The 13,752-nt window shown below is 37.7% G+C and overlaps 1 protein-coding gene across 1 annotated transcript; it reads right to left on the reverse strand.

Moving 5' to 3' along the window:
- Nucleotides 1–412: 412 nt before the first annotated feature.
- Nucleotides 413–7,840, reverse strand: NDUFA4 (NDUFA4 mitochondrial complex associated). Its single transcript, XM_047695596.1, has 4 exons — nt 7,650–7,840; nt 6,460–6,548; nt 4,928–4,988; nt 413–629 (listed from the first exon to the last, which is right to left on the reverse strand). The coding sequence occupies exons 1-4, from the start codon at nt 7,689–7,691 to the stop codon at nt 573–575; spliced, it is 249 nt and encodes an 82-aa protein (XP_047551552.1). The 5' UTR covers nt 7,692–7,840; the 3' UTR covers nt 413–572.
- Nucleotides 7,841–13,752: the final 5,912 nt, after the last annotated feature.

Consider the following 13,752-nt stretch of genomic DNA (forward strand, 5'->3'; position numbering starts at 1 on the left):
GCATAATGGTTACTAGCTCAATGATCTCAATTGGACTGAGATCCAGCTACAGTCCCTCATAACCTTGAAAATCTTGAGCAGAGTATGCCATAGTAAAAACCAATAATAACAGAACACTTGGACATCAGTCAGTAGCAGAAACCCAAAGGTTTCCACTTTGCCAATGCCAAAAACACCTGAATACTCTTCCCAATCTTTGCATAATTTACAGCTTCAGCTTCAGTTGTTAAATACACTCTAGTGAAGTACCAATGTCCTATATAAAAAATGAAATGTTTTGAGCAGCTTAAAGTCTTACTTTCAAATTATACAAATAGATGGAAATTCAAGAAATTCCTTAAATTCTAAGTTTATTCCTATACCCTACTTATGAAGTTCAGAGCAGATTTTCAGCATTAAATAGTGACACACATCAAGTTTCAGGTATTTATTATTCAGTGTAAACCCCAACACAATACACCAACATGATTTCGTGCATTTAGAGGGGAAATATTTCCTGGGTAAGTGGTAAATTGTGCGGATGGCTTCTGGAAGACCTTCATTTTAAGCAGCTTTATAGTGAAACATTTCATTTAGAAGTCTGGACCTTCTTTCTTCAGTTTGCTGTAATCTACATTCACTGAGTAGAACTTGGAAAAGAAAAAAGACATTTTAGATAATCTATCAAATACACAGAGATGATACATTAGTTTTAAAGTTATTTTTATTCAGCTTTCTATAGTAACAATTACAGACATAAAGATTTTTACACTTATATTTAACAATATAAAATCATCCAAAGACACTAAAATTCCAGTCCTTTAATAATGATTTTGGTAGGGAAAAATATTCAATCTACCTCAGAAGAACAGTGTTAGTATGTTCCCTCAATTTCCTAAACCAGACTGCATCAATATCAAACTGACACCTGACCACCTCCAGTACAGAAGTTTTTAAATACCGTAATTTTGCTTCTAAGTAATTTTGTATTTAAGTCATAATGCATGTTTAGAAACCTATAATTTCTAAAAATTTCCAACTAAAATTAATTTTAGAAACCTAGGACTGTTTTAGAAAAAAATATATATAAATTAGGATTTATATATTAAGTCCAAGGCTATAATCTTGGGTTTATACATTCTTATGCCAAAGAACACTGAAGAGGTTGTGATATAGTTACTTAAGACTATATTATAACTCCAAAAGAACTAAAACTGCAGAATCATCATTTTCTTCAGGGTTTTTAAGAGGCTCATAAATCTGTATCTATTATTTCTTCAAATCCTTTTCTCTATTTTCCCAAACATACCCTAACTTCCTTATCTCTAACTGAAAAAGTCTTATTTTAATTAAGTTTTAAAGAAGAAAAATTCCCAGGCTGTAAAGCTTTTCCTTGAGATATACACAAAATTGCACAGACAGAGAAGCATCTTTGTTCTGACATTGTTCTAGAAAAGGAGATTTTTCAAAAGAAACTAATTGTGTTACCTTAACATGTTAACAAAATTAGGAGCATTTATAAAAGAACTACAGGCTACATATTAAGAAAATAAACACTGACTGATTCTCCTAATGGATGCCAGACATTGTGGGCACAATGCTTTAAGTTTATCTTACTCATTCTTACTTTATAAAAGAGGCAACTGAAGATTAAGTTGTAAGATTCCCCAAATACTGAACAAGAAGAAGCAGGATCAAGACCTTACACTCATGCAGAGTGAAAAGATCATAGTATCTTTGCCAATTTTCTCAAAACTAAGCAGGCTTCTGATGTATTTGCTTCTCTTCGGTTCCATGTGCCAGCATCAAATTTCTCTGTTGAAGTAATCAAGTAATTTTCAATCTGTTTTATTTTTCAGCTTCCATGTTCCCATTCTTTTTCTCAATTTAACGGTGGCTACCTGGAAGGTCTCTGGAACAACAGTTGGGAAGCCACATGTATTTTGATCGTGGCTTTATGACATTTTATTCAGTTGAGTATTGCTGGGCCTATAATGCTTAATTTTAGTCCTCTCATTGGTCTTAACTTTGGCTAGACTTGCAAAGTGACAACAAATAATCCCAAAAACTTAGTGGTTTACAACAACAAAGGTTTGTTTTTCACTCATATTGCATGCCATTTGTAAGCTGACTGCTCCGTGTCCTCTTCATTGAAATTCTGGGTTGAATGAGTAAGCCTGAACTGACCATTTTGGTCTCAGGACAGATGAAATAGAACAATGGGGGAAGCACACACTGGTTCAGAAGTGGCAGATATCACTTCCCCTCACTTAGGATTTTCCAGAATAAGTATTGTGGCCAAAAACCTATATGCCAATTATCTTAGGTGAGGGTAGTGAACAATAAAAATAATCTAGTCCACGTCACTGTCTATGTTTAGAAGTAGTAGCAGGCTTCATTCTCAAGGCTCACCAAGTTTCTGGATATGGTTCCCTTTTATTTTGGCTTACAAATCACCCAATTCTTCTCAAATTCATCTCTTGGCATATTACAGCCAATAATAGTCCACTAACATACTGTTTTCCAGAATCTTTTCCTATAAAAGCTCTTCAGGCACATGGTCCACCTTCCAAGTTACAGCAGGTGATACTTAATCAAATATTTTATATCATATATAAGAGGATTCATCTTTCCAATCTCTAAATCCATGTCATAGCTACTCATCCCATTCATGCCACACAAATTAGATTTTTGTTGCAGGAACATTCCATTTCCAAATCACATGTCCTTATACTGGCATGTGTTATCATAGTGCCAGGGCATTGGTAATTGCCTTCATTATCAGAATCACCTAGGGAGCTTTTTGAACTACACCTATCCAGAGACGCCAATACACAATTTGGTGGAGGGATCAAAGGCTGGTTTGTTTTTTTTTCCCTTTTGTTTTTCCTTTCCCCTTTCTTTTTCCCTAAACTTTTTATTTATTTATTTATTTATTTATTTAAATTTTATTTATTTATTTGAGAGAGAATGAGTGAGAGAGAGCATGAGAGAGTAGAAGATGAGAGGGAGAAGCAGACTCCCCAAAGAGCTGGGAGCCCGATGTGGGACTCGATCCTGGAAATCCGGGATCATGACCTGAGCCGAAGGCAGTCGCTCAACCAACTTAGCCACCCAGGCGCCCTTCCCTAAACTTTTTAGAAGTTTACTGGGTGTGAAATCATTTTCTCTAGAACATACTTAATTTAAACAATCTTATAAAAAAGAGGAAAACTAAATCAGGATGCCCATTTACCATTTTTTCAAGTTAAAATGTAATACACAGGTTAAGTAGTTCATTTCATATTTGCCAGCACATTCCTATTTGTTTCTTGCAGGGAGATCCATTTAGAGATCTGAGAGCCCCATTATGATCAGACAATTGAGTGGAAAGCTTGGCATCAGCAAAAGGCAATGATTTTCTTAAAAGTTACTCTTACTAATAACAGAAGCCACCTCCATTAGATGCAGATGTGCTAAAGGGTCCTGGACACACATTGGTTAGAGCACACCTTCTTGAGAATGCTTAAGCTATTTCTCTTTTGATGAAGTAGCTTTGTATACTGGAAAGTGCACATGCTGAGTTATACACTTTAAATAGGTAAATTGTACATAATGTAAATTAAACCCTAATAAAGCTGCTCTGGTTTTAACATTTCTAGAGTTTCTTTGTATGCAAAATTTTTACACATAAGGAGGGTTATGTTTAGAGAATTAACAACTGGTCTCAGGTTTATAACATGGACGGGCTTTAAAGCTGTCTACTTGTGCTCTCTCTGACAAATAAATAAAAATCTTAAAAAAACCATTATGCTAAGTAAGATATATCACATGGAGAAGACAAATACTACATGATATCCCTTATATGTGAAATCGAAAAAAGCTGAATTTGTAAAAGTAGCAGAATGGTGGTTACCAGGGGCTAGGGGTAGGGGAATTAGGAAGATGTCTAAGAGTACAAACTTGCAACTAGTAAATAAATAAATCCTGGAGATCTAATACACAACACAGGAATTATAGTCAACAATACTGTGTTATAAACTTCAAAGCTGCTAGGACTCTAGGTCTTAACCTGTTCTCAACACACACAAAAGAATACTAAATACGTGACACATAAACGTGTTAGGTAATGCTACTATAGTAATCATACTGCAATACATAAATTTATCAAACCAACACACTGTATACTTCATACTTAACATAACTTTATATGCCAAATGTACCTCAATAAAATAAATAAGTGGTCTCAGTCCATAAACTCATTCTGTTAAAGAGTAGTTCCACACATCACTTTACAGGTAAATGTTAAAAAATTTAATTAGAAGGTTCAATGTAAAATTTAAGTGTCAACTGAACTTCATTTCTTCCTAATTACCCTCACCTGAAATATTTCAACCACACCAAGAAAGAAGAGCCAACCAATCCACTGATACAGTACTATTAGAAGTGTGGTCCACAGACCAGCAGCATCCACATCACCCAAAACCTTGTTAGAAATGCAAATTCTTAGTCTCCACAACAGACCAACTAAATTAGAATCTCTGGGAATGGACCTAAACAATGTGTTTTAACCACCCATCTAGGTGAGGCCTATGTACACTGAAGTTTGAAAACCACTGCACCAAACTATTTAAGATCTAAGAAAATGGTATATGATAGTTATACCACCTCTCCTTTTTTTTTTACTTAGTCAAATCATGAAAACATTATCTTACCTTCACATCCAGATCTAAAGTCTGTGTATAAAATTCTTAGAAAAAAATATTTGCTAGAGAAATATGCCATTTTAATTTCACAGAACAATATAGCTATTCCTCCAAAGTTCATTATAATGGAATTTTACATGCATATCTAATTTGAAAAGAAACCCTACTACATGAGTATTAAAATATGCGTTCTTTAAAAAACAAACAAACAAACAAACAAAAACAACGCTTTCTAGCAATTCTGAAACAATTTTGTAGCTTACCTTGTATTGATCATTGGGACCCAGTTTGTTCCAGGGTTCTGGGTTATTCTTCCTATCCCAACTAAAAGGAACAAACATTTAACTGTTAAAGTAATAAACTATTTAAAATAGTTTTGTACTTTCTAAGAAGATAGTATTTGAATAGATCTCATTTTCTATGAGATTAAGTATGGTGGTGTTTTCATTAGAGTTGAAGCAGAGACGGGGCTCTATAATTAGTAATTCCATGTAATTAATTATAAAAAAGGGTAGAGCACTACTGGGTTATTTACCCCAAAAATACAGATGTAGTGAAAGGAAAGGGCACCTGCACTCCAATGTTCATGCAGAAATGTCCACAATAGCCAAACTGTGAAAGGAGCTGAGATGTCCTCCAACAGATGAATTGATAAAGATGTGGTTCATAAATACAATGGAATATTACTCATCCATTGCGAAGGATGAATATCTACCATTTACATCAACATGGATGGAACTGGAGGGAATTATGCTAAGTGAAATGAGTCAATCAGAGAAAGACAATCATCATATAGTTTCATTCATATGTGGAATGTATGAAATAGCAGAGGACCATAGGGGAAGGGAGGGAAAACTGAATGGGAAGAAATCAGAGAGGGGAGACAAACTACAGAGAGACTAGACTCCAAGAAACAAACTGAGAGTTGTGGGAAGGGAGGTGGGTGAGGGGATGGGGTAACGGGGTGATGTACATTAAGGAGGGCACAGGATGTTATGAGCACTGGGTGTTATAAGCAACTAAGGAGTCACTGAACACTACACCAAAAACTAATGATGTAGTGTGTATTGACTAACTGAATTTAAATGAAAGAACAAACGAACGAACACAGGGCCTCCGGGATAGTGTATTTGTCCCTATCCCTGTCACATGGAACTTTTAACTTGGCTTTTGCTGAAGAAGTGATATATAGAAAAGTATACAGAATAATAATAAATCTTTTTTGTTGCCTGTTGTTTTCTAACTTCAAAAAGAAGCATTCCTGGGACACCTGGGTGGCTCAGTCGGTTAAGTGCCTTCAGCTCAGGTCAGGAGCCCAGTGTTCTGGGACTGAGTCCCCACATAGGGCGCCTTGCTCAGCAGGGAGCCTGCTTCTCCCTCTGCCTGCCACTCCCCATGCTTGTGCAGGCATACCCGCCCTTGAATCTCAGACAAATAAGTAAATAAAACCTTAAAAAAAAAAAAAGCATTCCTTATTGAAGAAAAGAAAGCAAAAGCCATTTACATGTATCAGCAACTCTGATTAAGTATTTTATAAAAAGTTATCTCAATTCTCACAAGATTCTAAATAGATATTAGCAGTTCTACTCTACCCAAGAGAAAAATAAGACTCAGAAATTTAGACAATTTTATGAACCAAGAAAAGTAAATGACAACAGCAGAACTAGGATCTGAACTTCCTATATATGACTACAAAACTTAGGCTCTTTCTACTACTTGATGCTGCCTCCCTTAAGACTGTGGCTCCTAAACCAGCTTTAGACCCTCAAAGTTATAAAGACTCTTAAATACTTACCTGACATCTGGATTGAACAATGCCAGGCGCAAGACATATAGTGCTGCTCCTGTACCTCCTGCCCCAATAAATACGAAGAGGGGGATCAACTGGAATCAAACAGAAAATAGACAAGAATTAGCAGCCACCTTCAAATACCTAGGTACTGAAAAAAAAGAAAGGCTACAGTAGTTCCTACACGCTAATTCTGAAGTCTCAAACTGCTATTTTTTGGTCTTGTTTTAAAATCTGAATAAATCAAGACCTTACATTGAGGTATGACTTCCTATAACTGTGTTCTAAAAAAATGGAATTCCCGAAAGATGTGAAGATGAATTCGGTTTAATGCAGAAAAACTTCTATTCAAATTTTTAAATTTCCAGGAAAATATATCAAGTCTTCTTCACCTCTCTAATATTTATACATTATTCTCATTAAATTTCCCAGCTTCCTTTTTCTCGAGGCTTGTAAAAACAACTTCTTGCCCTGTCTTATAAGTGTCATGAAAAACATAAATTCGGTGAAATTAAGACTCTGAATGAGCAAACAAAAGCACGTCCATTACAAACATTCGCTACATGCATAAATCTCTGAAAACACCTTGCTACCAATGCTTAATGCGTAGTTACGCAATGGGTTTAAGTTAAAGACTGCGTAATGGAGTTTTATTTAGGACAACACGTTGATGTGCTGGGGAGAAAACCGGCATGCAAAAGAACTTAACTGCGAGTCACCTTTGCGCTACCGAAGTCTCCCAAAATCTCAAGACAAACACAAACTGAGGATTCCAAAATTATAGACCTTTGTAACTGCCACAAGGCCTGGTGGTGCAATGCAGTGAGCACTAGATCTTTGAGATGACATAATAAATACAAAACCTGACCTGCTGGTCTCCAACCCACACGGCGCACAACTATTCCTAGGTCCGACCAACATACAAGAGGATGCAACCACCAGACTGCTCCCACCTTCCCCAGTTTATTTTCCCCGAAGGTATCTCTCACCTTCCGCCAGCCAGCCTAAACCCTCAGTGCAAGGCGTGGTCAAAGCTCAAGGGTCTGAGGCAACTAGGAGGACAGCTTAAGTGAGGCAGGGTCCACCCCGAGCAACAGTTAACGACTATGAAGGAGGAAACCTCCAGGGAGCTGAGGAAGCCGCAGCCGGATACAGGATGGACAAGGAAGACACTGCTAAGAGGGTCACGAACTTACGCTCGGATGCTTCTTGGCCTGACCGATGATCTGGCGTAACATGGTTGCGGCAGAAGCCTCCTGACCAGGAAAGGGAAAAACCAAAAGCGGCAGGCCCGGGACTAAGTAAAACTTACACCCAGGATGAACGGACGTCCAAAGTCACCCAGCACCTCCTACCTGAAGGACCCCTGGCTCGGAGGGCAGTCTGCGGCAGGAGGGCCCGGATGCAGCTGTCCGTAATAGTGCCTGCCTTGATCCTGTGCCTTATTGCGTCCGCTCTAACCTGGCCAGACCCTTAGAGTTCCAGTCCCAAGCGAAACATTCTCACCTCTGTAATATATATGCTTCTGACTGGTAAATTTTTGCATTGAAACTGGAATTCTTTGATTAACTAGACAGGCACTTTCTCGGGAAGACACACATTGAGAAAGGGGGTGGGTGGGGTCTTCTTGGGAGGTGCCTGCGAGCCTGTCCGCGCGCGCTGAGGCGCAGAGGGCGCGCGTGCTGGGCGGTCGCTTGTCGGCCTTGACGGGCGCTGAGGGAGCTACGCGGCGCCTGCGGCTGCTCAGCATCCGGCGCCCGGGAAAGTAGGTCGAGTCTCTTGCTGCTAAGGTCAGCGACTGTGGTTTAAGAAGACTGCAGCTGCTTCCTGTCTTAGACTGTCGCATAAGGCAGAAGTTAAAAACTAGTAAATGACTTGAAGATGGTAGTAGCCCTCTCAATGTAATCTTTAAATTCCCTCAGGTCCTGGCTCTGGATTTAATGTTCAGTGCCTTACCATTATACTCTGTCCCGGGATTCGAAATTGCTTTCTTAAAATGTGTTTTGAGTGCTCCTGTTCCTACACATACCTTCCAATACTCTAACACAATTTTCATTTATCTGTTGTTGTTCTTCTTATTATCTTTTTTAACTGAAAGTTGTCACTTGGGACAGGCAGACTTCAGGGGTCTCAGGACAGTCTGAACCCTCTCCAGTCTCTTACGTAGTTTAAAGCATTAATGGAATCATCAAACCAGTGATTGGGAAGACTAGGAAAAGGCTCCTCCGGAAAGTAACTTTAGATCTAAAGTAGACGTAAACATTAACCAAGTGAAAACGAATGAGGCGGGTGTGCAAGAGTGGTAGTGTGACAGGCTAAAATGAGATAACCTGCTGAAGAGCTGAAGGAGGTCTGGTATGGTTTGAACTTGAAGAGGGAGAGCAGAGTGGGGATCAGATCTGTTGGGCCAGTGACCACTTAAATATCAAGCGTTTTATGCTGAGAGCATTAGGAAGTTATGCAAAAATAAATAAATAAATAAAAGTTACTGTGGTTGTAAAGGATTGCTTTGTCTATGAATAATGGATTTGAGGAGATAAGCATGAAAAGGGAGGGGACTGATCAGGGGCCACTGTAGTAGTCCTTAGGAGAGATTATAGTAGATTGGACCAGTGTGGGCAATGTGATGACATAGAAAGGGTTCCAGACATTGGTCAAATGTGAGGAAGTGAGGAGAAGAAGCAGCCCAGGATAATTACAGAGGTTCAGTTTCAACTAGCTGGATGTTGATCCCAATTACTGAAATAAGAAACTATAGAGAATAATGGATATGTATTTAGGTAAGATACAAGTAGATCTCTGTAGGGCCAAAGAGAGCTCTAAACTGGGAAGGTAGAAGGTAACAAGAGAGACAAAGGACATGGAGGTGAGGAATTCTAATGCAATTTTGGGGAGAGGAGATAAGGTCAGCAATAAATAAATAAATGGTGATTAAGATGATATATCATGATGCTTAGGAAGATGGTGTCTTTTTTTTTTTTTTAAGGTTTTGTTTATTTGACAGACAGAGATCACAAGTAGGCAGAGAGGCAGAGAGAGGAGGAAGCAGTCTCCCTACCAAGCAGAGAGCCCAATGTGGGACTCGATTCCAGAACTCCGGGATCATGACCTGAGCCGAAGGCAGAGGCTTCAGCCCACTGAGCCACCCAGGTGCCCAGAAGATGGTGTCTTTTTAATTCATTCAGTAAATCTTGCATTAAGTACCTGCTCAGCACCAGGGCCTGTTCTAACTTGGGAGAAAGCAGTGAATGGGAATATTCTAATTGAGATTACATGGAAGTTGGGAAGACAAACTATAAATAATTAAGATAGTTTTAGATTATGATAAACCAATAAAATATGATAATAAGAGAGAAGGACATGAGGGAGTAAAGGAAAGAAGGTTACTTAAGTGAGAGTAGACAAGGAAGTTTCCTCTGAGGAGGTAAATAAATAAATTTAGCCATAATATCTAAATAAATTAAGGTTACCACACTTGAATAAGGAGGTAACCTGGTGAAAATATGGATGAAGAATGTTCAATTCTCAAGAGAAATGGTTTTGAGATTGAAAAACAAAATAAAACCCAAGACCAGTATGGCTGAGCCATATTAAAAGAGAAGAAAATGAGATCAGGGAGATTGTAAAGGAATCTGACATTGACTTTATAGACGATGGTGAGGAATGTGGCTATATTTTCAAAAATCATCATAAAAATAATGGAAACTCCTTAAAAGTAAACACAGAAACCTGATAGCAGTAAGTGCAGGTGGACTTTTAGCAAAGAAATTAGAAGGAGGAAGATTTCTTCTTGTAATATTTTATTTTAATGATAACAGGTAATAATAAAATAAGTAAATACGTATACAGGAATACCACTGTTGATAAGAAAGTAAAATCCAAAGGCTAACTTTTTGGTCATTGACCTAATTTCTAGCAGTAATAATAATATATAGGTAATCAAGTGATGCCTTTGGAAATGTTAACAAAGCAGGGTTCCAGCATATAAATGTCATTAAATATTAACCAGAATGTCAAATTATAAAAGTTTGAATTATACATATTAAAGTTAGGCGAAAGAGTCTATGACTTATATTTTAAGCAGGAATTGGAAGTATGGAAGAGACCTTCAAGGAAAAGAAGCCATAGTGGAGGATGCATATTGTAAAAATATATATTAGCTTTAGATGTAGTTTTGGTATGTGTGGTAGATTATATTGTATACAAGTACCTGTTGCCTGTCCCTCCAAGGGGATATCACTCACTTGCCTCCATGTCAGGCTTAATAACATGACTTGCTTTATTAGCAAATGAGATGTGAAATGCACAAGCAGAAGATTTAACAGCCAATGTATGCCATGTTCTTTCTTTTTGCCACAAGGTCACCAGTGTTCTAAATAGAGGTTTGGGTGTCAGATTGAAAACTACTTGGAGCAGAGACATTGCTGACCTACAAGGAACATGTAATGAGAATAAGAAATAAGCCTTTATTGCTGTAAGTCACCAGATTTAAGAGTTCGTTACTGCAGCCCAACTTAGCCTACTCTAATAAAGAATTTGGCACTGAGAGTGTGGTATATTACCATAATAAAACTAAAATATTTGTCATTGGTTTCAGGTCCCAGCAACAGGTCACAGGGTAACTGTTACCAGAAGCTGGAAGGATAGCAATTATGTCATACAGTGCTGGAACATTTGATGAAATTGTTCTCAGTTAATTGGAAGGTTGATAATGTCCTGCATAAATTCATAGGTTTCAGTAAATGGCGGGCAACAGGTATGTTAGCTGCATGAGTCCACTACTATTGGCAACAGTTGACAAGGTAATACAATAGAGAGATGGACTCAGAAAATAATTGATCGGTTTGCAAGCTTCAGTGACAGAGAAGGGAGCATCTAGATATTTAGAGACTTGCAGAGTTAGAAGATATGGCTGATACTTATCTTCAGCTGTATAAGATAAAACTGAGATTGATGTTTAATCAAAAAGATAAATTAAAAATCTCAAGATAATGACACAATCAGGACTGTAGCCATCACATCTTTATTGAAACATCTCAATAAATCAAAGTGTCTCAGTAAACTCTCTCAACTGAACAATTTCAAAGTTGGACAAAGAGATAAGGGTATATAGCTCTCTGATCAAAACCTGGAAGGAGTCCTCCACCCTTTTCCATATGATAGATAGGTGACAAAAATCTGATTGGATGACAGGTGAAGGGAGGTTAATCAGATTTAAATGGCCCACTAACAAGCCCATAAAAACCCCTAAACTTAGAAACCTGGTGGCAGGCATCTCAGGGGCTCACTAGGTTAAGCGTTTGCCTTAGGCTCAGGTGATGATCCCAGGGTCCTGGGATTGAGTCCTGTGCCAGGTTTCTGGCTGAGTGAGGAGTCTGCTTCTCCCTCTACCCCTCCCCTCTGCTTGATCTCTCTCTCTCTCATGCTAGTGTGCTCTCTCTCAAATAAATAAATGATAATTTTTTAAAAATTTTTATTTATTTGACAGAGAGAGACACAGTGAAAGAGGGAACACAAGAAGGGAGAGTGGGAGAGGAAGAAGCAGGCTTCCCACAGGGCAGCGACCCTTACGCAGGGCTCCATTCCAGGACCCTAGGATCATCACCTGAGCCAATGGCAGACACTTAATGGCTGAGCCACCCAGGCACCCTAAATGAAATCTTAAAAAAAAGAAAAGAAACTCCAGTGGCAACCCCTTCAGGTTCCCTCCCTCCTTGGGAGCTTTGTACTATCACTTTGCTGTCGCCCAATAAAACTTACTTTGCTGCCCACCACTCTGGCCCACCACTTAGTTCTTTGAAGAGGTGCGACCAAGAATAACAGGCAAAAGGTGGAGAAAAAAATTCTGCAACAGTAAAATCTTCATAATAAATGAATTGGAGCTGTTTTTTATAACTTCACTCCGAGACTTGTGCCCTCTAGATTTCTTGTTCCATTGTTTGATTTAGTTTTGTGAATAATATTTAAATATAAAAATATATAAATAGTAGTTGTCTAAATTAAATGTAAGTCGTACTGTGAATAGCTCTAAGAAAAGTCTAAGCAGTATATTAATAGCACCCCTCAAAAATGATTTTTCTTGCAGAGTTTCCCTAAAAATTTAAGCCTAGAAAATTCTGGGATGTATATTGATTATATGTTGTTATTAATGTGTGACAGTAAAGAAATGGTTTCTTTCTTATTTTTTAGAAATGGTTTCTTTAGAGAGGAATAATTTGGTAAGTGAGCCGTGGAATATGATAATAACACAAATTGAAGGCAGAATCTTATATTTTTTACTCTGTTTGCATTTAGGCATTTAATTATTTTGCTAGCAGATAAATTGACAACTGTTGTTGTTTTTCTGATAATGCAAATACAAATTATACCTCCACTTGTTAATGAAGATTCTGTAGCTATCTATCCTTAATCTAAAAATAAATATGTTCTTCCACTAGTATTATGGTTACTTAGCATAAACTGTTTAATGGTAAAATTTCTATTAGAAAAATAAGAACATATTTTAGTCTGTGAAAGTTTACTTCCCCTGTTGTAAATCTCAAAGCTTCACATACTGTCATTAATTTAAATCAAATACCTGAAGAACTTTATGTACAAAATTCAATGAATAGTAAAAAGCAAAGAAACTCTAACAATTTGTGTATTTATTTATTTATGTATTTATTTATTTATTTGAAAGAGAGAGAGAGAGTATAAGCAGGTGGAGGGGTAGAGGGAGAAGGAGAGAATCTCAAGCAGACTCCCAGCTGAGTGTGGAGCCTGATCCTGGCTGGATCCCACAGCCCTGGGATCATGACTGGAGCTGAAATCAAGAGTCTGACATTTAACCGACTGAGCCACCCAGGCACCCCAAAACTAACAATTTGAAATAGTGACACTCATTTTCACTGAAATCTTCTGGTTAAACAATATTTTAGGAAAACTGCATATTTACAATTTTTGGAAAATCATACCATACACCTAGATCATCAAATTAGAATTTTTTTAGAATAGCTATGTTCTATTCTTCTGTTATTATTTATTATCTCTCTGAAATTTCTATCTCCTCTATGAATCCATATGCTCATTCATTCATTCAACATATAGTAAGTGCCCACTATATATTACTCCTCATGCTGAGTGCTTAGGATAAGAAGAACACATTGCTGTCTTTCTTAAGCATCTTCAAGTCTAGTGGGGCTAGGAGTATCATTATTACAAAGCTTTCTGATAGGTGCTGCAATAGACATGATATATGACTTAGAATACTGGATACATAGTGTCCTAGCCAAGATCAAGAATGTAAATTCAGGGCGCCTG

Source organism: Lutra lutra, chromosome 11 (genome assembly GCF_902655055.1).
Source record: "Lutra lutra chromosome 11, mLutLut1.2, whole genome shotgun sequence".
NCBI lineage: Eukaryota > Metazoa > Chordata > Mammalia > Carnivora > Mustelidae > Lutra > Lutra lutra.